General features: G+C 41.9%; 1 protein-coding gene across 1 annotated transcript in view; it reads right to left on the reverse strand.

The window, feature by feature from the left end:
• PRKN (parkin RBR E3 ubiquitin protein ligase) overlaps positions 1–23208 on the reverse strand; it is an 857446-nt gene that overhangs the window by 224188 nt on the left and 610050 nt on the right. The window contains exon 5 of the mRNA XM_038762216.1: positions 1788–1871. Coding sequence (XP_038618144.1) covers positions 1788–1871 — 84 coding nt within the window. The remainder of the gene's footprint in view (positions 1–1787; positions 1872–23208) is intronic.

The raw sequence follows: 23208 nt of genomic DNA on the forward strand, positions 1-23208 counted from the left end.
TATCAGATAGTCCATGAAAACTAGCTCTCCCTCATCCATGATGCAAGGTAATACTTAAGCACTTAATGTGTGCCAAGCATTGTTCTAAACACTGGGGAAAATAAAAAGGAATCAGATCAGACACTTTCCCTGCTCGACTTGGGGCTTACGATATAAGAGGGAGGGTGAGCAGGTACTGAATTTCCATTTTACAGATGAGAGAATTAAGGCACAGAGAAGTTAAATGACAAGCCCAAGGTCACAGAGTGGGCAAATAACACAGTTGGGATTAGAACTCAGGTCTCCTGACTCCCATACCCATGCCAAGCTGCTTCTCCATTTGCCTTGAAAGCAGAGAATACCTTGTTGTAGAGCTGGGCCAATAATAATAATTATGGTATGTGTTAAGTGCTTACTATGTGCCAAGCACTGTTCTAAGCGCTGGGGTAGATAGAAGGTAGTTAGGTTGTCTCATGTCAAAGAACTTGACCATTATCCAGGACAGCTTTCACATTTACAAAATGCTGTTACCACAAGTATCATTACTATTATCAATATTACTATTGTATTTCTTAAGTGTCTACTATGTGTCAAGCCCTGTTCTAAGTGCTGGGGTAGATATAAGTTCACCAGGTTGAACACAGTCCCTGTGCTACATAAATATCATGTTCTAACTCGGAGGGGCAACAGCTACTGAATCCTTATTTTACAGTTGAGAAAACTGAGGCACAGAGAAGTGAAGTGACTTTCTCAAGGTTGCACAGCAAATGATTGGTAGAGCCAGGATTAGAACCCATGCCCTCTGACTCCCAGGGCCGTGTTCCTTTCACTAGGCCATGCTGCTTCCGATTCACAGTTCTGGGTAGGAGTGCCATGGACGTTTTTAAAAAATCAATTTTCAAAAGGACAGTATAAATATAAAATACCTTGATGATCCATATACAAAATGTCTAATCATGCATTAATAAAGATTCCTTTTCCCTAGAAAGAACTTAGGTGTCCTCCACATATCAGCACAAAGACCTAAAAGTGAACTATGCCCTTTGGAGTTCTGGAAGAAAACTTCACAGACTCTGTATTCTATTCCAAAGGATATGTCAGAGACAAATTTAATTTCTAATAGCACTAGCAGGGAATGGTAGTTGTAGGGGAGAGTTTCCCCTGCTAGTCAAGGCCAGCTCAACTTGAAGCAATACAGAGTTTCTTTGTACACAGTTGGTACAGCATCCTAGCTTCCCACACGATGGAAGGACAAAAAGTACATTGTATATACCTTAAGATAGATAATAGTAAATTCTACATCGGGTAATTATTATGCCCTGCCTGTTATTCTCCATTATGGGGACCTGGTTGGCAAACATTACTGATAAGCACATTAGGAACCCTGACCTGTCTTCACCTTGTCTCAAGTCTTTGACAAGCCAAACTTCCTAATACATGGATAGCCGGATACCTAGACAGGACAGAACAATGGGGAGAGGAGGAAATGTGAAGTGCCCTCTTCAAGTAAATGGTGGCTTAGCCAGATAAAATGGAGTCCAGGCCTAGAGGCCCACTGCGTTCCATTTCTTGGTATTCTCCCTCTCTTAGCGATTCTTGACACTGGCGTTGGCGTTACTCTTGTTCACATAAACAAAGTGGTCGGGGGACAATCAAACAGGCCTAAAACAAGGAGCTCAGAGGGAAGAGTTGAATAAGAAGGGATTACTGCAAGCCCTAGACCGCTGTGCTTCTACAGAGTCCTAAAACAAAAATCAAGGGGCATTTGCATTCCATTCAACAAGCTTAGATCTTATGTAGGCACCTACCGCCACAGTTCCACTGCACCCTGGAGACTGGCAAACACCTTTGATCCTATTTGGAGTCAGGACATCTTCCCAGCAGGAAGGCTCCTGTTCAAAGAAAGAAAGCAAGCTATGTTAGTTGGCAGTTACCACAACATCTCAAATTGGCTAGATGTGCTTTAAATAAGGCTTTGAAGGTGGGGAGAGTGATAGTCTGCCACATATGAAGGGGGGGAGTTGGAGGCCAGAGACAGGACATGGGCAAGGGGTTGGCAGCGAGATAGATGTGATCGAGGTACAGTGAGTAGGTTGGAATTAGAGGAGCAAAGTGTGCAGGCTGGGTTGTATTAGGAGAGTAGTGAGGTGAGGGAGGAGGGGACAAGGTGGCTTAATGCTTTGAAGTTGATGGTATGGAGTTTCTGTTTGACACGAAGGAGGATGGACAACCACTGGGGGTTTTTGAGGAATGGGGAGACATGGATTGAAAGGGTTTGTAGAATAAACATCTGGGCAGCCGAGTGAAGTATGGACTGAAAAGGGGAGAGACAGTAGGCAGGGAGGTCAGCAAGGAGGCTAATGCAGTAATCGACGTGAGACAGGATAAATGCTTGGATTTAACATGGTAGAAGATTGGATGGGGAGGAAAGGGAGGATTTTAGCGATGCTGTGAAGGTTCAACTGACAGGATTTGGTAACAGACTGAATATGTGGGTTGAAAAAAAGAAATGAATCAAGGAAAAGGCCAAATTTATGGACTTGTCAGACCAAGAGGATGTTGTCTATTGTGATGGGAAATTCAGGGGGAGGATAGGAGTTCGGTTTTGGACGTGCGTAGTTTGAGGTGTTGGTGGCATGTAAGTAGGTCAAGGAGGATTAGCATGGAGTAGAGGTCACTGAATTTGGCAAGGAGATCATTGGTGACCTTTGAGATTTTAGGTAGAGTGAAGGGGGTGAAAGCCAGATAGGAGCAGAGCAAGGAGATAATTGGAGTGGAGAGAGCACAGGCCTGGGACTCAGAAGGTCATGGGTTCTAATCCCAGCTCTGCCGCTTCTCAGCTGTGCGACCTTGGGCAATTCACTCAACTTCTCTGTGCCTCAGTTACCTCATCTGTAAAATGGGGATGAAGACTGTGGGACCCACGTGGGACAGTTTGATTACCTTGTATCTATTCCCGCATTTAGAACAGTGCTTGGCATAATGGGGATGAAAACTGTGAGCCCCACATGGGACAAACTGATTGCCTTGTAACCTCCCCAGTGCTTAGAACAGTGCTATGCACGTAGTAAGTGCTTAATAAATGCTATTATTATTATTATTATTATTATTATTATTATTATTGGCACACAGTGAACTCTTAACAAATACCAACATTATTTTATTGTATTCTCCCAAGTGCTTAATACAACTCTCCATCACCTTGCCCCCGCCTACCTCACCTCCCTTCTCTCCTTCCACAGCCCAGCCTGCACACTCAGCTCCTCTGTTGCTAATCTCCTCAATTTGCCTCGTTCTCACCTATCTCATCATCATCAATCGTATTTATTGAGCGCTTACTGTGTGCAGAGCACTGTACTAAGCGCTTGCACCTGTCTCGCCATCGACCTCTGGCCCATGTCCTACCTCTGGCCTGGAATGCCCTCCCTCCTCACATCTACCAAACTAGTTCTCTTCCCCTCTTCAAAACCCTACTGAGAGCTCACTTCCTCCAGAAGGCCTCCCCGGATCGAGCCCCCTTTTCCTCTGCTCTTCTTCCCCTCCCCATCACCCCAACTCCCTCCCTCTGCTCTACCCCCTTCTCTGTCCCACAGCACTTGTGTATATTTGTACATATTTATTATTCTATTTATTTTGTTAATGATGTATATATATCTATAATTCTATTTATCTATTCTGATGGTACTGACCCCTGTCTACTTGTTTTGTTTTGTTGTCTGCCACCCTCTTCTAGACTGTGAGCCCATTGTTGGGTAGGGACTGTCTCTATCTGTTGCCAAATTGTACTTTCCAAGTGCTTAGCACAGTGCTCTGCACACAGTAAGTGCTCAATAAATATGATTGAATGAATGATACTGTACTTTCATACTGTACTTTCCCAAGCATTTAGTATAGTGCTCTGAACACAATAAGCGCTCAATAAATACAATTGATTGATTGCTCTGTCAACAAATCCTGGCAATTCAACCTTCACAACATCACTACAATCTGCCCTTTTTTCTCCATCCAAACTTCCTCCATGTTCATCCAAGCATTTATCTTATCCCGCCTTGATTACTGTATCAGCCTCCTTGCTGACCTCCCTGCCTCCCGTCTCTGCCTACTCCAATCCATACTTCATTCTGCTGCCCTGATCATTTTTCTACAAAACCATTCAATCCATGTTTCCCCACTCCTCAAGAACCTCCACTGATAGCCCTTCCACCTCTGCATCGAACTGAAACTCCTTATCACAGTGCGGTGCCACTGGCTACCACCATGGCTAATGGCTACCACAACCCAATTTCGCCATTAGTCATAGCTAATGGCATTTATTAAGTACCGTTGGCAGACCACTGTACTAGATGCCAGGAAAAACATTCAGGAGAAAATTGGACCCATTCCCTGACCTTACAGTGACTAAGGGATGGGAGAGGTAAGGAGTGACAGACACAGAAAGAAAAATAAAATTAGAAAAACACTAAATCAATAGAAAAGAAAAGGACAACTATAAATGAAGAAACAGTGTGGCTAGATGAGTGGAGTTATGAGCGGCTCATGGCTCAGTGCTCAACAGATGTTGCCAGAGCCAAATATTACACAGGGTTCTTCAACTACCAAAAATAATTATTCTCCACGTCTCTCCCCTTTCATGTACTGAGTTACTCAAAGATCAGGAACTATATCCTGTACTTTATTAGATGTTCTTAAAGCCCAAATAAAGTGATCTAACCATGTAGGTGTTCAATAAATGATGATGATGATGCATATATGTGAACATCATTACCAATGTCTGTTTTATTATTCATTTTTGTTCATATATTCAGGTCCAGGTCTTGGTGAGAAATCAGCGTGGCTTAGTGGAAAGAGTCAGGAGACCCGTGTTCTAATCCATATTCTAACACTTGCCTGCTGCGTGACCTTGAGTAAGTCACTTAACTTCTCTGGGCCTCAGTTTTCTCATCGGTAAAATGGGGATTCCAGAGTTGTTCTCCCTTATACTCAGACTCTGAGTTCCACATGGGTCAGGGACTATGTCTGAACTGATTGTACTTGCCCCAGTCTTTAGTTCAGAGTGTACACATTGTAAGCACTTAATAAATACCAGAACGACTATTAGTATTTTTTGTATTCATCAGTTTGTGGTATCCAGGTTTAAAGAATGAAGGGGAAAAAGAAAAGCCATGTGTGAATACACATTGGGAAATAAATTAAATGTGTTTCACTATGATTAATTCTGGCTGTGAGTGTTTTGGAGAGGAAGCCAGGGTTCCTGGGAGCATTCATATGAACCAAATAAAGTGCAAATAAAGGGAAGATCATCTCTTTTCTGTTCTGTTGGCATTGTCATTAAAGAACGGTAAGATAATCATGGCTACTTATAGCTTGCGAAAAGACAGGTTGGAGCCATTTGAAGGCATGTGAGTTTTATCTTACCCTACACGAAGACAAATTTAGTTCACATGATGAATACTTCATTATCAAAACTAATTAAAAAGTTTTAAATGATAACAAGTGCTGTCTTTCTGAATTTATGGTGGTGCTTTAATTCACGGAAAGCAAAACTGTCTGTTTATCCTTGACTCTCCCTGTTTCCTCAGTTTACATCATCAAAATGGCTTTCATACCCAGAAGATAATAATGGTGGTATTTGCTTCATACTTTCTATGAATCAAGTGCTTTACTAAGCACTGGGGAAGGTACAAGGTAATCAGGTTGGATACAGTCCCTGTCCCAGATGGGGCTCTCAGTCTAAGTCTGAGAAGATGGTGCTCACATGTTCTTAGTAATAATAGTAATAACAATGCCATTTGTTAAGGGCTTACTACATGCCAGGCACTATACAAAGCACTGGGATGAATACAAGCAAATCACGTTGGATTTGCTGTCCCACATGGTACTCATGGTATCGATCTCCATTTTACAGATGAGGTAACTGAGGCACAGAGAGTGAAGTGACTTGCCCAGGGTCACACAGTAGAAAAGTGGTGGGGCTGGGATTGGGTAAAACAAGAAGAAATGGACTTCACTGAATAGTTGATTTGGGCTAAAGACAAGGAAATGTTTCTTGATAGTGAAGACATGCCAGCCTTGGACTGGTTTCTACTGGAGATTGTACCATTTTTCTATCACAAAAAAAAAAAAACCAGCAGAAAAAGTAAACCATATCCTACTGCATGAAAAAACAATAAGGTGGGCACCCATTTGTATTTGATCCTAACAGGAAGGGAATAGTCAAGGTAGGTAAAAACCTATGAAATAGTACCCATGATAACCATTGGTGTAGGAAGATAAGCCAACATGATAAACAAAATGAAATTTGGGAAAAAAAATGCTTCAAGGAGATTAACACAATATTTCCCTTTCAGGGTCACAGCTGGAGAGTTTCCAGTACTCTACCAGCCTCGACTACGAGAGGGAGAGTCAAGCAGAGGCATATCCATTCCATTCCTAGCTTGGGCAGGGGCTAACGAGTGGCAGGCAATTGGCTACAAGTTAAGACTCCCCTTGACTGGGTAGCAGTGGCAAGGGAGAGAGTCGAGGGTGGAGACTCGAGTTTACAGTGAGGAAGGAGGCAAAGGTAAACCACTTTCATATTTTTAGCAAGAAAATTCTATGGATACACTACCAGAACGATTGAAGATGGAGGTGGGGTGTTCTGAGAGAGATGTGTCCAAGGTATTGTTATAGCTTAATAAATTCCATCATTATTATTATAGGTTGGAGACGACTCGACAGCGTAAGACAAGACAAGACAAGACGAGACAACACACTACTAGCTAAGGTGGATGGAAGCAGTGTGACCTAGTAGAACAAGTATGGGCCTGGGAATCAGAGGACTTGGGTTCTAATCCCAGCTCTGCCATTGGCCTGCTGTGTGAACTTGGGCAAGTCACTTAAGCTCTCTGTGTCTCAGTTTCCTCATCTGTAAAATGGGGATCCAATACCGGTTCTCCCTCCTACGTAGACCGCGAGCTGAACATGGGTCAGGGGCTGTGTCCAATCTGATAATTTTGTAACTAACCCAGAGCTTAGTTCAGAGGAAGGAAACACAAGAGACAATTGAATTATTCTCACAAAAGCAGTTCTGCAGGCTCAGGACCAGATGTCAATCAATCCATCAATTAATGGTATTTATTGATCATTCAATCAGTCCTATTACTGAGCGCTTACTATGTGCAGAGCACTGTACTAGGAGCTTGGCAGAGTAAAATACAAAAGGATTAGCAGACACGGCCCCTGCCCACAGTGAGCTTACAGTCTAGAGGGGGGAACTAACATTAATGTGAATAAATTATTTGAATAAATGAGAAATACTGTAAATAATTAATTATTCATTACTTATTCATTACTCTGTGCATAGCACTGTACTGGACATGGGAGAACGCAAAAGAGTAAATATAAATTTTCCCTGCTCTCAAGGAGCTTACAATCTAACAATTAATAATAATAATGGTGTTTATTAAGTGCTAACTGTGTGACAGGCAATGTATTAAGCACTGACTGTACTAAGCAGGGGAAACGGGCACTAAAATAAATTATAGGTAGGGGAAGAACCTGAATAAAGGAGCAGCAAGATCTGTTGGAAAGGGCATGGGCCTTGGACTCAGAGGACTTGGGTTCTAATCCTGGCTCTGCCGTTTCTCTGCTGTGTGACCTTGGACATGCCTTGGACATGTCACTTAGCTCCTCTGTGTCTCAGTTACCTCATATGTAAAATGGAGATTAAATCTCCCTCCCTCTGATTTAGACTGTGAGCCTTCCCTGACTAATCTCCCCTTTCCCCACCCTATTTTCTTTTTTATTCTTTCACCTGTGCTCTTGAGCCCTCACCCTCTCAGCCCTTAGCTACCCACTCCACCCACCATCCTCATAGCACTAATATTGTTGCTATTGTAATATTTGTAAAGTGCTCACTACATGCTAAGCACTATTCTAAATGCTGGAGACGATAAATGGTAATCAGGTTGGACAGCTGAGAAAAGAATGCAGTGTAAGGTTTTAGACTTTTTCATTGCCTAAATATGAAAAAGATCAAACAGAAAGGGTTATTCAGGACCTGCCCCATTAGCAGTGAAATGTTGGAAAGTGGTACTGAAATTAGGTATGAAACAGTTATAGGTTTAACACAAAGACTCAAGAATCTGGATATTTATAAAACCACAAGAATCCAAAAAGATTTAAGGGATTATCAGATGGTTTACAGATGGTTAGAATCACTGATTTATTTATGAGAATTCATGGAAAAGAAAAGTAGTCACTAAAAAAATAAACAATGGTAAACTCTGTGCTCGTCTTTTTTTTTTTAAAGTGGAAATGCTTCTAGTGATTACAGACCAATTATGTGAACACCGATAGCTGGCTCTAAGATAGTGCCACACAGGCAATTTGGAGTCCCAAAGGAGAATAAACACCCATCACACCTCAGTGAGACTAAAATTATGCCAGTTCCTATTGAATTTCACACCGGTACAGAATCAATAGCTGTAATCTCCATGGGCCTCAATAAAGCTTTTGATTCTGTCCCCAATCACAGACTCATTGAGAATTTTATACAGTATAGATCTGACCATTTTGCCACTTAGCGGAATCACAGCTGACTCACAGCCGGCCCCTGACAATGACTCTACAGAAACCCGAGGGGTATATAATAATAATAATAACAATAACTGTGGTATTTGTTAAGCACTTTCTATGTGCTAGGCACCCTACTAAGCGGTGGAGGTAGATACAAGCTGATCAGGCTGGACACAGTTCCTGTCCCACGTGAGGCTCACATTTTTTATCTCCGTTTTACAGGTGAGGCAACTGAGGCACAGACAAGCGAAGTGACTTGCCCAAGATCACAAAGCAGACGAGTGGCAGAGCAGGATTAGAACCCAGGTCCCTCTGACTCTGGTCCTGTGCTCTGTCCAGTAGGCCACAGTGCTTTTCTATATCCAAGGACAATTCAGAGCAGTCACGACCGGCCTGACAAAGGAGCTGAGAACTGGCTTATCACGTTTTTAGTTGTTCAAGGAAGGCAGGAACACATTCAGATTTAACAATTATTATTATTGTTGTTATGACATTTGCTACGGTGCTTGCTCCATGCTAAACCATGTACTAAACGCTGGGGTAGATAAAAGGTGATCAGGTTTGGCACAGTCTTATACGACATGGGGCTCACCATCCAAATCCTATTTTTCAGATAAGGTAACTGAGGCACTGAGAAGTGAAGTGACTTGCCCAGGGTCACAAAGCAGCCAAATGGAAGAGATGAGATTACAATTTAGGTCCGTACTCTCTCCAGTAGTTCATGCTGCTTCTCAATTAATCTAGGCCAATCTAAGCAAATTAATCTAAGCAAAGTGGAAAAACGGCTCTTCAGATATGGATGAAATACAGTAGGGATAAGGGCATTCATTCATTCCATGTATTTACTGGGTGCTTATTATATGCAAAGCACTGTACTAAGCACTTGGGAGAGTACAATATAACAATACACAGACCACATTCCTTGCCCACAGAGAACTTTCAGTCTAGAGGAGGAGACATTAAATGCTAGTATACTACAAGTCTAAAATCAAATGACACAAATATAGAATAGAAGAAGCCATCTCAGCACGAGTAGAGCTGAATAAGTCGATTGCATAGTGTCAATTTTTTTAATGGTATTTGTTAAACCCTTACTACGTGCTAAGCACTGGGGGAGATACAAGGTTATCAGGTTGTCCCACGAGGGGCTCAGTCTTAATCCCCATTTTACAGATGAGGTAACTGAGGCACAGAAAAGTCAAGTGACTTGCCCAAAGTCACACAGTTGACAAATGGTGGAGCTGGGATTAGAACCCATGACCTCTGACTCCCAAGCCTGTGCTCCTTCCGCTAAGCCACGCTGCTTCTCATTATTTTTAACCTGCCAACACTGGGCCGGGATGTATTCATAGGAGTATCACATGCCAGAGTCAGGAATTAATCCTTTCAATAGTTCACACCAGTCACACACTTGTTAACATGAAAGGTTAGTTGTGTTTGATGGTGCATCTATAATGATGTGGCTGAACGTCAAGAGGTGCCACCATTACATGGTAAATGGTTCCTCTAGGTAACCTTCGTTATCATCTGCAGGGAGAATAAGAAGAAGAATAACAATGATAACAATAATGAATAATTATGGTACTTGTTAAGCTCTTTGTGCCAAGCACTGTTCAAAGCACTGGGGTAGATTCAAGGTAAGCAGGTTGCCCCATGTAGGGCTCACAGTCTTAATCCCTATTTAATAGATGAGGTAACTGAGGCACAGAGAAGCTAAGTGACTTGCCCAAAGTCACACAGCTGTCAAGTGGCAGATACAGGATTAGAACCCATGACCTCTGACTCCCAAACCAACAAGAGAACTCAAGGACTACATTAGGCTGTTTGGGCTCTCGTTTATTTTCTCATGTTCTCATTTAGAGAACTCCAGTTTCCTTACTAGATTATAAAACGATACTGAGAATTTGGAGAGGTCAGAGAGGAGAAAAACGAATGACAAAAACAGAAGAAAAAAATTATGGGGAAAGAAAAAAAGGATTAGCATTTTTTAATTCAGAAAACAGAGGGCCAAAGTGTAACTCAATAACTGCCTTGTGAGGAGGGTGCAATTATTGTCCTCAATGTCCACCAATGACTGAACAGGAGGCCTTGGGTTAAAATTGAATCAGAAAAGTTTTCAGGTGAATATATCATGATGATGATGATGGCATTTGTTAAGCACTTACTATGTGCCAAGCAGTGTTCTAAAGCACTAAGGTAGATACAAAGAAACGCTCTGGGCATATCACTCCCCTCCTCAGAAATCTCCAGTGGCTACCAATCAATCTGCGCATCAGGCAGAAACTCTTCACCCTGGGCTTCAAGGTTCTCCATCACCTCGCCCCCTCCTACCTCACCTCCCTTCTCTCCTTCTACAGCCCAGCCCGCACCCTCTGCTTCTTCGCCGCTAATCTCCTCACTGTACCTCGTTCTCGTTCTCGCCTGTCCCGCCATCGACCCCCGGCCCACGTCATCCCCCGGGCCTGGAATGCCCTCCCTCTGCCCATCCACCAAGCTAGCTCTCTTCCTCCCTTCAAGGCCCTATTGAGAGCTCACCTCCTCCAGGAGGCCTTCCCAGACTGAGCCCCTTCCTTCCTCTCCCCCTCGCCCCCCTCCATCCCCCCTTCTTACCTCCTTCCCTTCCCCACAGCACCTGTATATATGTATATATGTTTGTACATATTTATTACTCTATTTATTTATTTTACTTGTACATATCTATTCTATTTATTTTATTTTGTTAGTATGTTTGGTTTTGTTCTCTGTCTTCCCCTTTTAGACTGTGAGCCCACTGTTGGGTAGGGACTGTCTCTATATGTTGCCAATTTGTACTTCCCAAGCGCTTAGTACAGTGCTCTGCACATAGTAAGTGCTCAATAAATACAATTGATGATGATGATGATGATACAAAGTAATCACATTGGACACAGTCCCTGTCCCACATGGGGCTCACAGTCTTCAACCCCATTTCACAGATGAACGAACTGAGGCACAGAAAACTTAAGTGACTTGCCCAAGGTCACATAGCAAGCCAGTGGTGGAGGGAACTTGTTCACTAACTGTGTTGCATTGTACTCTCCCAAGTGCTTAATTCAGTGCTCTGCACATAGCAAGCACTCAATAAATACCATTGATTGATTGATAGCATGACTGTTGGGGAGATAGGATTCTAGAACACACAGGGAACTGTAGAATTTCTGTCTCTGGAGACCTTTGAGACTGAGTCACCTTTCGAGATCTCTGTCCCGGGACTTGAAGACTGGGAACTCATTCAAATAACTCACTTCTGTTGAATGGCTTTTGTTAAGCGCTTACTATGTGCCATGCACTGTACTAAGTGGTGGGGTAGATATAAATTAAGCAGGTTGGACACAGTCTCTGTCCTACATGGGACTCACAGTCTTAATCGCCATTTTACAGATGAGGTAACTGAGGCCCAGATATGTGAAGTGACTTGTTCAAGGTTATACAGCAGAGCTAGGAGTAGAACCCAGAATGAGGTAACTGAGGCCCAGGTAAGTGAAGTGACTTGTCCAGGGTCACACAGCAGAGCCAGGATTAGAACCTGCATTTTAACCACTAGGCCACGCTGCTCTCTGAAGCACCACTCTCCCTCTCTCGTCCCTGCCGGTGGTGTTCCTGCTGCGGATTTAGAGTGCAATGGTTAAGTAAGTGGACAAGGGCAGGGAGAGTGGGCGATGCTGCCTCTCCCTCCCCACTACAGGAACATGGTCTCACTGCTCCCCTTATATCCATACTGGAGCCTGAGCTAAACGGACCCTTTCTGTGGAAAAAGCATAGACCTGGGAGTCAGCAAACCTTAATCCGGCTCTGCCAATTTCCTGTTTGGTGACCTTGGATAAGTCACTTGATTTCTCTGTGCCTCAGCTACCTCACATGTAAAACTGGGGTTTACGACTGTGAGCACCATGAGGGACATGGACTAATTAGCGTGAATCTACCCCAGGGCTCAGAACAATGCCTGGCACAAAGTAAGCACTTAACAAATACTGTTCAAAAAGAAAATAGACACTTCTGAGAGCAAGAGCTGAGGAAGGGGTTATGTGGGGACAGAAGCCCCCACACTCTTCTCTGGCCCAGGTCCATATGAGGGGGCAGTAGCACTTCCAAAAAGGGTGGACCCGCTGACCAGTGTACCCTGTTGATTCTTCTTCTTCTTCAAATGCTACCGAGTTGTTTCCAACCCATAGCAATTCCATGGATGCATCCTCTTCAGAACACCCCATCTTCTGTCATAAAGTCGTTCTGGTATGTATATCCATACAGTTTTCTTGGTAAAGATTCGGAAGTGGTTTGCCACTGCCACACATAGAAACTTGAGTCTCTGCTATTGTCTTTGATCAATGTTTTGAACAGCATGGCCAGTGGATAGAGCATAGGCCTGGGAGTTAGAGGTCAGGGCTTCTAATCCTGGCTCTGACACTTGTCTGCTGGGTGACCTTGGGCAAGTCACTTCACTTCTCTGGGCCTCAATTCCCTCATCTGTAAAATGGGGATTAAGACTGTGAGCCCTATGTGGGACAGGGGCTTGGTCCAACCCTAAGGGAAGCAGTGTGGCTCAATGGAAAGACCACGGGCTTGGGAGTCGGAGGCTGTGGGTTCTAATCCCAGCTCTGCCGCTTATCAGCTGTGTGACTTTGGGCAAGTCACTTCACTTCTCTGTGCCTCAGTTACTTCATTTGGAAAATGGGGATTAAGACTGTGAGCCCCATGTGGGACAACCTGATTACCTTGTATCTACCCAGAGCTTAGAACAGTGCTTGGCAGATAGTAAGTGATTAACAAATACCAAAATTATTATTAATTACCTTGTATCTACCCCAGTGCTTAGAACAGTGCCTGGCACATAGTAAGTGCTTAACAGATCCATAATTATTATTATTATTAATATTATTATTATCATTCGATCATCTGCCTTTGAATCTTACCCATGCCGCTGCTACCCAGCAAAGGAGAACCAAATATGCCAATCAAGAAATGAGAAAGCACATATGCTCAAACTGCACAGCAAGTGAAACAGTGCCACATGTGGCCTGTGAATCGGCCACTCTGGCAAGAGAACCCCAAAACAGTTGACATTAAACCACAAGTCGAAGCATATCACTCTGAAATGTTTCTCCAGATTTCAGCAAAATGATGACAGGTGTGGTCTGAATGAACCAAAATAATATTTGACTAAATGCTCTAAACATCTTATTGCCCTAAACATCTTAAACAGTTTGGTTTTGAGCATGATCCACTTTCCATTTCATCCTAATTCATAATGAATTGGGGTTTTGAAAGTTTTCCCAAAATAATTTCCTTCACCACAAGTAAACAAATGCCTGGAACAGATACATTTTTGAAAAAAGTAAATTCATGCTTGGAACAGATAGATTTTTTGAAAAAAAAACCAACAGGTACCACAATAAGTTTGGTTACCTTTTGTAGCACCAAAGGAGCTGAGAATTTGTTGGTGTGAAATGCAAGCAGTCTATCATTCCTTATCTTCCTGCTGACATATTTTACTTCTAGTCACCAGAGAGATAAAATTGGATCAAAGTAGGGCCTGTTGATCGGGACTCAGGAAGGATATGTACGGCTATCCTGGATTCTGATGATGTCAGAATCATCCTGGACAACTGTCTAGCCTGGTTAATCCTCTGCCCCAAATCAATTCATTTACATTTTTCTGAATTTCAGGGGACAGAAATGACAGGGCCAGCTGTCGTGGCACTTGCCAAGAGGGATGCAAATGGGTCTTCCAGGCCTCTGTTCATTTTTCTCCCCTTCCCTGGGCCTGAACTGGGGCAGGGAAATGCCAACAGGAGAGGGAGAAGGAATTTTGTTGGGATAATTGCCACAGTCAGTGAATTGTATTTCCTGAGCCTTTACTATGTGCAGAGCACTGTACTAAGTACTTGGAAGAGTACAATATAACAAGAAATAGACATATTCCCTACCTACAACAATCTTACAGTCAGTGAGTCACCAGGGGTAGGGGGAGACTTGAGAAGCAGTGTGACAGCACAGACCTGGGAATCCGAAGGACCTGGGTTCTAATCCCAGCTCTGCCACTTGTCTGCTGTGTAATCTTGGACAAGTCACTCTACTTCTCTGTGCTTCAGTTCCCTCATCTGTAAAACAGGGATTGAGATTGTTGGCCCCAAGTTGGACCTGGACTATGTCCAACCTGATTAACTTGTAGCTACTCCTGCACTTAGTTCAGTGTTTGGCACATAGTAAGCGCTTAACAAATACCATAAAAATAGAAAAAAATAAAAGAAAATGGAGGGAACAAGGTAACTGCTCTTTTACTGATGCTGAAGACAGCTGGTGGGATTGGAATGGATTGTTAAAGGCAAACAGAAGACAGCTAGTTAGAGCCACAATTATCTCTTTAGAATCAGGATGGTAATTTCATTATTATTTTCAAAGAGGGAGGGAGGGGAGGTGACATAATTGGCAGGAGGATTTGGGGGCAGCACTCCTCCATGGAAACAGGGTGTTGATATGCAGGCAATCTTTCTTAGGGAGCTGGGAGCTAAACTATTAGGGTGGTGATGATGATGATATCTGTTCATACACTAGAAATCTAATAAACCTCTTATCTCATTTAATAAACACAACCCAGTTGTATCAGTAATTATCAAGAGATTTGAGATGAATTAAGTATGGAGCTTTACATGATAATAAACATTGTTATACAAATGGTAGCTCCAATCTCTTAGCAGTGAGAAACACATTATGTGGTCTGTGACTGATTTTAATCTGAGCAACAGATTCACTCTACAGTAGCAAGATTATTCTTAGTCAAGACAGCTCTAACAGATGAAGATAATCGCATGCTTTCTCAAATTAAATCTGTTAAGAGTCCATAAAAGTGAATCACAGCATCTGAAAGGTTTTATTTGTCTTCATCGTTCAAATGCGATGAAATAGAAAACAAATGAAAAGCAGCATGGCCAAGTGGATAGAGGATGAACCTGGGAGTCAAAAGGACCTGGGTTCTACTCTTCCACTTGTCTGCTGTGTGACTTTGGGCAAGTCACTTCATTTCTCTGTGCCTCAGTTACCTCATCTGGGAAGTGGGAATTAAAACTGTGAGCCCCATGTGGGACATGGACTGTGTCCAACCAGATTAGCTTGTATCTACCCCAGAGCTTAGTACACTGCCTAGCAGGTAGTAGATGCTTAACCAATTCCATTAAAAAAATAAATAAATAAAATGCTGCTTGAATTCTTCTCACATTGTCAGGTTGCCAGAGCAAATGTTGCAGTCCTTGGCAATTGGAGCAAAAGTAATTGTATGGTCTTTGGCCAAAAATAGTAGTTTGATCTGGGAATGGAAGAAAGAGCAAATGTACTATCTGACTCCAAGCAAATTCTTCACTTCATGCTGATTATGTTTCTTCTGCTTCAGATGCAATTCTCTGCTTATCTGAAAACCTCTCCTTTTATTATGCAAAAGAATTCCATTTAACTTGGCTACATCAGTGCTAATTTTTTCTTTTGAACAAGAATAAAAATAATAGTAGAGTATGGGAAAAAAGAGTTAAAAAAAGGGTGAGACTTTGGTGAGAAAGAAAATGGGATTGGGTTTGGGAGTAATACAGAGGTTACAGGTCAGAACTGGTCAGAAGTTAGTAGACCAAAAAACTGATTTTGTATCTTTTCAACCTCACTCGGCAACTTTTAGCAGCTTCAAGTCCTACTTGAAAGCTTTTGTACCATGTCAGAGGTCTAGGCTAACATTAGCAGTTTAGAGGAGCAGTGTTGCCTAGTAGTAAGAGCACAGGCCTGGGAATCGGAGGCCCCGGATTCTAATCCCACCTCAGCCTGTCTGCTGTGTGATCTTGGACAAGTCACTTTACCTTTCTGTGCCTCAGTTACGTCATCTACAAAATGGGGATTCAATACTTGTCCTCCCTCCTAATTAGACTATGAACCCAATGTGGGACCTGACTATCTTGAATGAATCTCAGCACTTAGTACATTGCTTGGCCCAAAGTAAGCACTTAACAAATACTATTGTTCATTCATTCATTCAGTTGTATTTATTGAGTGCTTACTATGTGCAGAGCACTGTACTAAGCGCTTGCTATTGTTATATTGTTATTATAATAATAATAATTTTTGTTATCTAGACAAAAAAGGTCAAAAAACAGTAACTTCTCCCTCACTGTCTCATTCTATTCTAACAATGAATCTGGAGTTAGGGAGAGACAAGTATCTTCATCCCCATTTTACAGATGAGGAAACAAAGTCCACAGAAGGGCTAAGACTCAGCTCTTCAGATTCCCAGAACTCTATTCTGGGAATAGACTCAGTCTACCTCTCAACCATGACCTTAACAGTACCTTGCAAACACTGTTCTCTTCATGAGCAACAGGAGGAGAGATGTTCAATTTTGGTCCAAGGCACAACTTTCTGCCTGATTCTGAATCTACTTGATCTTGGAAGAATTTTAGGCTCCAGAATTCACCTTTGTTTAAATATGAGCTACTCTAAAAGCTCAACCAAACTAGGGATTCATCTTTATTTAAAAATGAACTAGTCTAAAAGCTCAACCAAACTAGGGAGGCTGGGAAAGTGTAGGAGGAGAAAAGGAGGGGAGAAAAGCAAAAGTTGGAGTAACAGATATGGCCAAGGAAAAATCACCCTAAGGAAAGGGGTCAAAGTTACAGGTAAAGGGGTAAGAGTTTAATAATTAATAATAACAATTATTATTATTATGGTAGTCAATCACTTACTATTTGCCAGTTCTATGTACTGGGGTAGATACAAGTTAATGAGGTTGGACACAGTCCCTTGTCCTACATGGGGCTCACAGTCTTTATTGCCATTTTACAGATGAGGCGACTGAGGCCCAGAGAAGTTAATTGACTTTTTCAAAGACATACAGCAGACATGTGTGTTTGTGAAAAAGCAGGGGGTTTAAGCAGGAGAATAAGAATTTGTGAATAAGCAGAAGGTTCTCTTCTTGAAAGAAGAATGTCACTCCCCTCCTCAGAAATCTCTACTGGTTGCCTATCAACCTTCGCATGAAGCAAAAACTCCTTACTATCGGCTTCAAAGCTCTCCATCACCTTGCCCCCTCCTACCTCACCTCCCTTCTCTCCTTCTACAGCCCAGCCCGCACCCTCTGCCACTAACCTCCTCACCGTGCCTCGTTCTCGCCTTTCCTGCCATCGACCCCCTCCCTCCTCACATCCGCCAAACTAGTCCCCTTCAAAGCCCTACTGAGAGCTCATCTCCTCCAGGAGGCCTTTCCAGACTGAGACCCCCTTTTCCTCCCCTCCCCATCACCCCCCGCCCTCCCTCAGCCCTATCCCCTTCCCCTCCCCACAGCACTTGTGTATATTTGTACATATTTATTACTCTATTTTATTAATGATGTGTATATACCTATAATTCTATTTATTCTGATGGTATTGACACCTGTCTACTTGTTTTGTTTTGTTGTCTGTCTCCCCCTTCTAGACTCTGAGCCCGTAGTACAGTGCTCCACACAGAGTGAGTGCTCAATAAATATGATTGACTGAATGAATGAAAAACAGCTATGAAGGAGGATAAAGAGGAGGGGGGAAACAGAAGAAAAATGAGAGCACTTATGTCCATAACTGTAATTTTATTTATTTGTATGAATATCTGTCTCCCCCATTAGATGGAAACTCATTGTGGGCAGGGAATGTGTCTATTATATTGTTCTCTCCCAAGCACTTAGTACATATGGCTTTGCACACAGTAAGCACTCAAATATAAAATTCACTGACTGAGGAAGAAGGGGATCTATGAAATTCGCATATGGTAATTTCTATTTTATCTAACCTTGGCTGTACCACTGATTCAGTGCCCTTGGGCAGGTCACCTCTCCATGCCTCAGATCCCCACATGTAATGTGAGGATTGTAATTTCTGCCCCTGCCTCGCAATATTCAGCAGACCAATAATAAAGGGAGAGAGACGTCATTTCCTGTTGCAGTACTGTAAACTCAATAAAGATGGAATAATATAAAAAATTTGCAATCATATAAGAAGGGTACTTTGAGGCAAGGTGCATGCCCTGACATGTGAAGAGGGATCCTTGAAGAGTCAGAAACCAGCTAAGCTTCATGAAGAGACTTTATGAAAAGATCAGTAACATTCAGCAAATGGCAGAGAGGAGAGGCTACAGATGGAGTTTATCCTCCCTGTGGTGAGGGGAGCTCCAGGAACTAATTTGTTTCTTACTCAAGGAGAGGCTGGGAGGAGAGTGAAAATGATGAGTCTGTGTTCTGCTAGGACATAGGAGCCTAGACTTGTTGGGGAGTGATGAATATTAAACTCAGGAAAGCCTAGGGCAGAGACTTTGCATGGGACTAAAACTGGACCATGCTGAATTCTAGTTCCAGGGTGAAGGGCTCAGGACTCAGCATCAATTCAACTATTTGACAGGAAGTCAAGACCCAGACACTGTAACCCTGAATATAACCCTCTTTCCCTTTCCGTTTATTAATATAATCTCAAATGGAAGAATAGTTTGATTATTTAAGTATTTTGCATGCTGCCTTAGGAACATGGCCAAAAATTCAGATTAATTGGGGAATGGCTAGGAAAATGATCCTTTTGGTACTGTGAACAACCTTTCGCACGAATGCTTGTTGTTCCACCAGGCCATTTAACTGTAACTGGATCACTAGATTGTAAGTACCTAGAAAGCAGGAATTCAGCCTACTGACTCTTTACTCTTCCAAGTCAATCAGTTAATCATATTTATTGATCACTTGCAGTGTGTAGCACACTAAACTAAGCACTTGGGAGAATACAATCTAACAATAAACAGACATATTCCCCGGCCACAACAAGTTTTGGTTTAGAGCACTGAGTATAATGCTTTGCACCCAATAAGGACTCAAATATTTCTGATTGTTGCTCAACACTTTTTTCTTTATGTTCCTCATGAAGATACTAACTGTTTATATTGTATACTCATGGGTAGAATAAAGCAGGAGAAAAACTAAAGTATGACATCAGTGGAGGGTTTCCAACCTATTAAATGATTTCAACTTTTTGATGAATTGCTGAATTTAGTTTCTGACCTATTTGTCACACATTTCTCAAGTTTCACAGGTCAACAACTCTGTTCTGGCCTTGCAGTTTTATTAATTTTCCATCAGAGAAGTCAGAAACAGGAATCTACTTTACTTCCACACAGTAAAGGGATGATCTGGTCACCAAAAACCTAGACACTAAATTAAGGAGTTTTAAATTTATAAAAGTATTTCTGGGATCGGAATAAATCTGTGTCTGTAGTTTTTCTGCATTTCACACAAAATTAAGAGAAGGGCCAGATCGTGTGTGCTCAGCACACAGTAAGCGCTCAATAAATACAATTGAACGAATGAATGTGTCTCTTTTAAAACACTTTCACTTTTAAACCATCACATTTAACATTGCAGATATTGCTTTTTTTCCTCTTCCGTTTTCAGGATGTTGAGTTCATGCAAAAATATTTTCTTTCATTAGATTGGTTTGTTTTTTTCGTTGGGGTCTTTTGAAATTTTAAGGCATACCTTTCTCCAGCATTAGTATGAGGTACAAGATAGGAAGGGCAATCTTTTTGAACTTGCAATCAGGATATTTTCCTTGGTACAATATGCTCTGATTATAATATATAAACTATTAATTATGAAATCTATAAGAATCTTAGCATGCAACATGGGCACTATGTGACTTGATTGGTTGATTAAAGTTTGACTGGTCTCAAAGTTGGAAGGAACAAAACAAAAACTGCTTTTCTTTGGGAATAATTTCACTATGGGGTATGTGTTTATATCTCATCACCAACTTTTTTTTTGAACATTTATTGTGTGCTAAGAACTGTACCAAGTGCCTGGGAGAGTAGATACCTAAGTACTGACACACCAGTGGCAGAGTGAGAGAGTGTGTGTGTGTGTGTGCACACCCCCAGACTTGAATATGATGACATTTTCAGCTCCTCTTTAAGCTTTTCCATAGTATCAGCATTTTTACATAGTTTTTTTTTCCTAAAATGAAATACATTTGTGTTGCTTGCTTCCCTCAGCAAGAATATTAATTTTTTTTGAGTTTAATTTAAGTCCTTATAGCAGAGTGGCTCCCCAAAATATACCTCATACCACTATTCATAATTAAATTCACTCAATTCCTTTTCCTTATGGGTTCTGTAGCTGTTCTAGACAAATAATTCATCTTGTTCCCAAATCACCTCTCTCTGACCAGTTATTCAGCAATTTCTATATAAGAAGAACAATGTTTGGCACATAATAAGCACTTTACCCAATAACATTATCATTACTACTGACATCTCTCATTATTACTATCTGTCCCATTGATTTTCTCACTCTGGTCAGAAGGTTCCTCTTCTGGTATTTGTGTTTAATTTGGAATTTCTAGCGAAAGATACTGTATGCTTTCCCTTTCATTTCTTAAGATTTTTAAGTCATTACAGTTGAGGCTCACTCCACCCCAATTCCACAGCATTTAGGTCCATATGCTTATACTCTGCTGTTTCCTCTATCTTTAATTCATCTTTATGTCTGTCTCCCCTACTAGACTGTAAGCTTCTTGAGGGCAGGGATCATGTCTACCCACTCTTCCCCGACTTACCAAAGTATTCTGCACTCAGCAAGTGCTCAATAAATTCCACTGACGTAGCAATAAAGATAAGGGTTACTTCCCTCAATGGAATGCTTCAGACTGCATGATTCCAAAAGAAAATTACAAATCAAATGCCAGGAACAGAAAATAACCAAGCCATTTGTTCAGCAAAGACCTGTATTAACTGTGTGGAATGTAGCATTAGTCACACACTGAACATTCTTAGACTATCCTCAAAAACGGGTAAGATCTCAATGTTGCAGCCATCAATTTAGAACACACAAAAAATCATATGAAACTTTAACAGCCATGAATTATCCTTTTTTTCCATACAGTATTTGATAAACACTTACTCTGTGTCAGGCACTGTACTAAGCTCTGGTGTATATACAAGTTAATCAGATCAGACACAGTCCCTGTCCCACATGGGGCTCCCCGTCTAAATCTCCTTTTTACAGATGAGGTAACTGAGGTACAGAGAAGTGAAGTGACTTGCCCAAGGTCACACAGCGGAGAAGTGGCTGAGCCAGGATTGGAACCCAGAGTCTTCTGACGCACAGGCCCGAGCTCTATCCACTAAGACCATGTTGTTTCTCATGCTATCTTCAGGCCAGGATTGTATTTCTAATAGCTTTGTTTCTGCAGAATGGACATGACGATTCAAAAAATACTCTTGCGTTTCTACAACTCAGAGCTGCCCAACTGGTGGGCTTTGCATAATCACACAGGGTCAAGCTGCATACTCACAGTGGGGGACTCCAACTTGTTAAACTCCTCCAAGAGGAACCAGCCAATTAAGTTTTCCCATAAAGAGGACTTTTAAAGATTAGTTTTCTCAACTTTTCTGGTGACTTTCTGGATAAGCAGGCTTTCGCTGTACTGTCCAATTCAACAGGAATGAAAAACATTTTCAGAGGAAGCAATGACTGTGAGGTAATTGTCACTTTAACAATGCTGCTGAAGTTGCATTGTCATCAACATCTCATTAGGCTATCTTGAAGTGCCTCTCCACCTCAAATCCCTAGCCATACCTTCACTGAAGTCACTAAGCAATTTCCAGAATTTTAATAGTCAAACAAGCACTCTGTAGAGAACAAACTCACAATTAATACATGTCCTTTCCTTTAATATAAACCATGCAGGCTCATCATCCCATTAATGTCAAGCTTTAGGGTACAGTTATTTTCTCTGTGCAATGAAGGCATTATGGTAACCATTTGTCCCTGGGGATAAAGTTTTGATATTCAATATCTTTTCCAAATGCTTTCTGCTGCTTTGGACAATGTGGCTTTCTCTGCCCTCTCTGGTCTTCCAGATTTGGTGGGTTCTGCTGTTTCGGGAACGAGATTCAGGGAGAAACAAACCCCAGAGAGGTATCATCATCTCACCAAAAATGACCTTGTGTGTTCATTCATTCACTCAATCGTATTTATTGAGCACTTACTGTGTGCAAACCACTGTACCAGGCGCTTGGGAGAGTACAACATAATAATCAATGGACACATTCCCTGACCACAACGAGCTTACAGGTGAGAGTCAGCTCTATGAAATATGAGGTAATCCTGCAGGTGGTGTCTCTGTTCCTATCAGTAATACCCTAAGTATTCAATTCCCCATCCACTGAAACCTATTTGTTCCGTTCTTGCACATGAAGTGCACCAAAGGTCACTCTCGCTGTTACATCAATCTTTAGCCTTGGACTGATATTAGACTTTGAAGAACAGCCTTCATGAGATCCACGTAATCATTTACCCTTTCCTTTCCAGCACTTATTTTTCCTCCAGGCTTTCCACCAGATCTGTTAAGAGGATTTTGCAATACCTGTGAACTAAACATCTACTACTGGGGAACCAGGTTTTTGCCAATAACTGCATTTTTCCATAAGAATCAGCATCATATGGTGGAAAGAGCATGGGGCTGGGAGTCAGGGATGTGGGTCCTAATCTAGGCTCTGCCATTCATTCATTCAATTGTATTTATTGAGCACTTACTGTGTGCAGAGCACTGTGCTAAGCGCTTGAGAGAGTACAACAATAAACAGATACATTCCCTGCCCACAGCGAGCTTACAGTCT

The sequence above is a fragment of the Tachyglossus aculeatus genome, chromosome 2 (assembly GCF_015852505.1).
Source record: "Tachyglossus aculeatus isolate mTacAcu1 chromosome 2, mTacAcu1.pri, whole genome shotgun sequence".
NCBI lineage: Eukaryota > Metazoa > Chordata > Mammalia > Monotremata > Tachyglossidae > Tachyglossus > Tachyglossus aculeatus.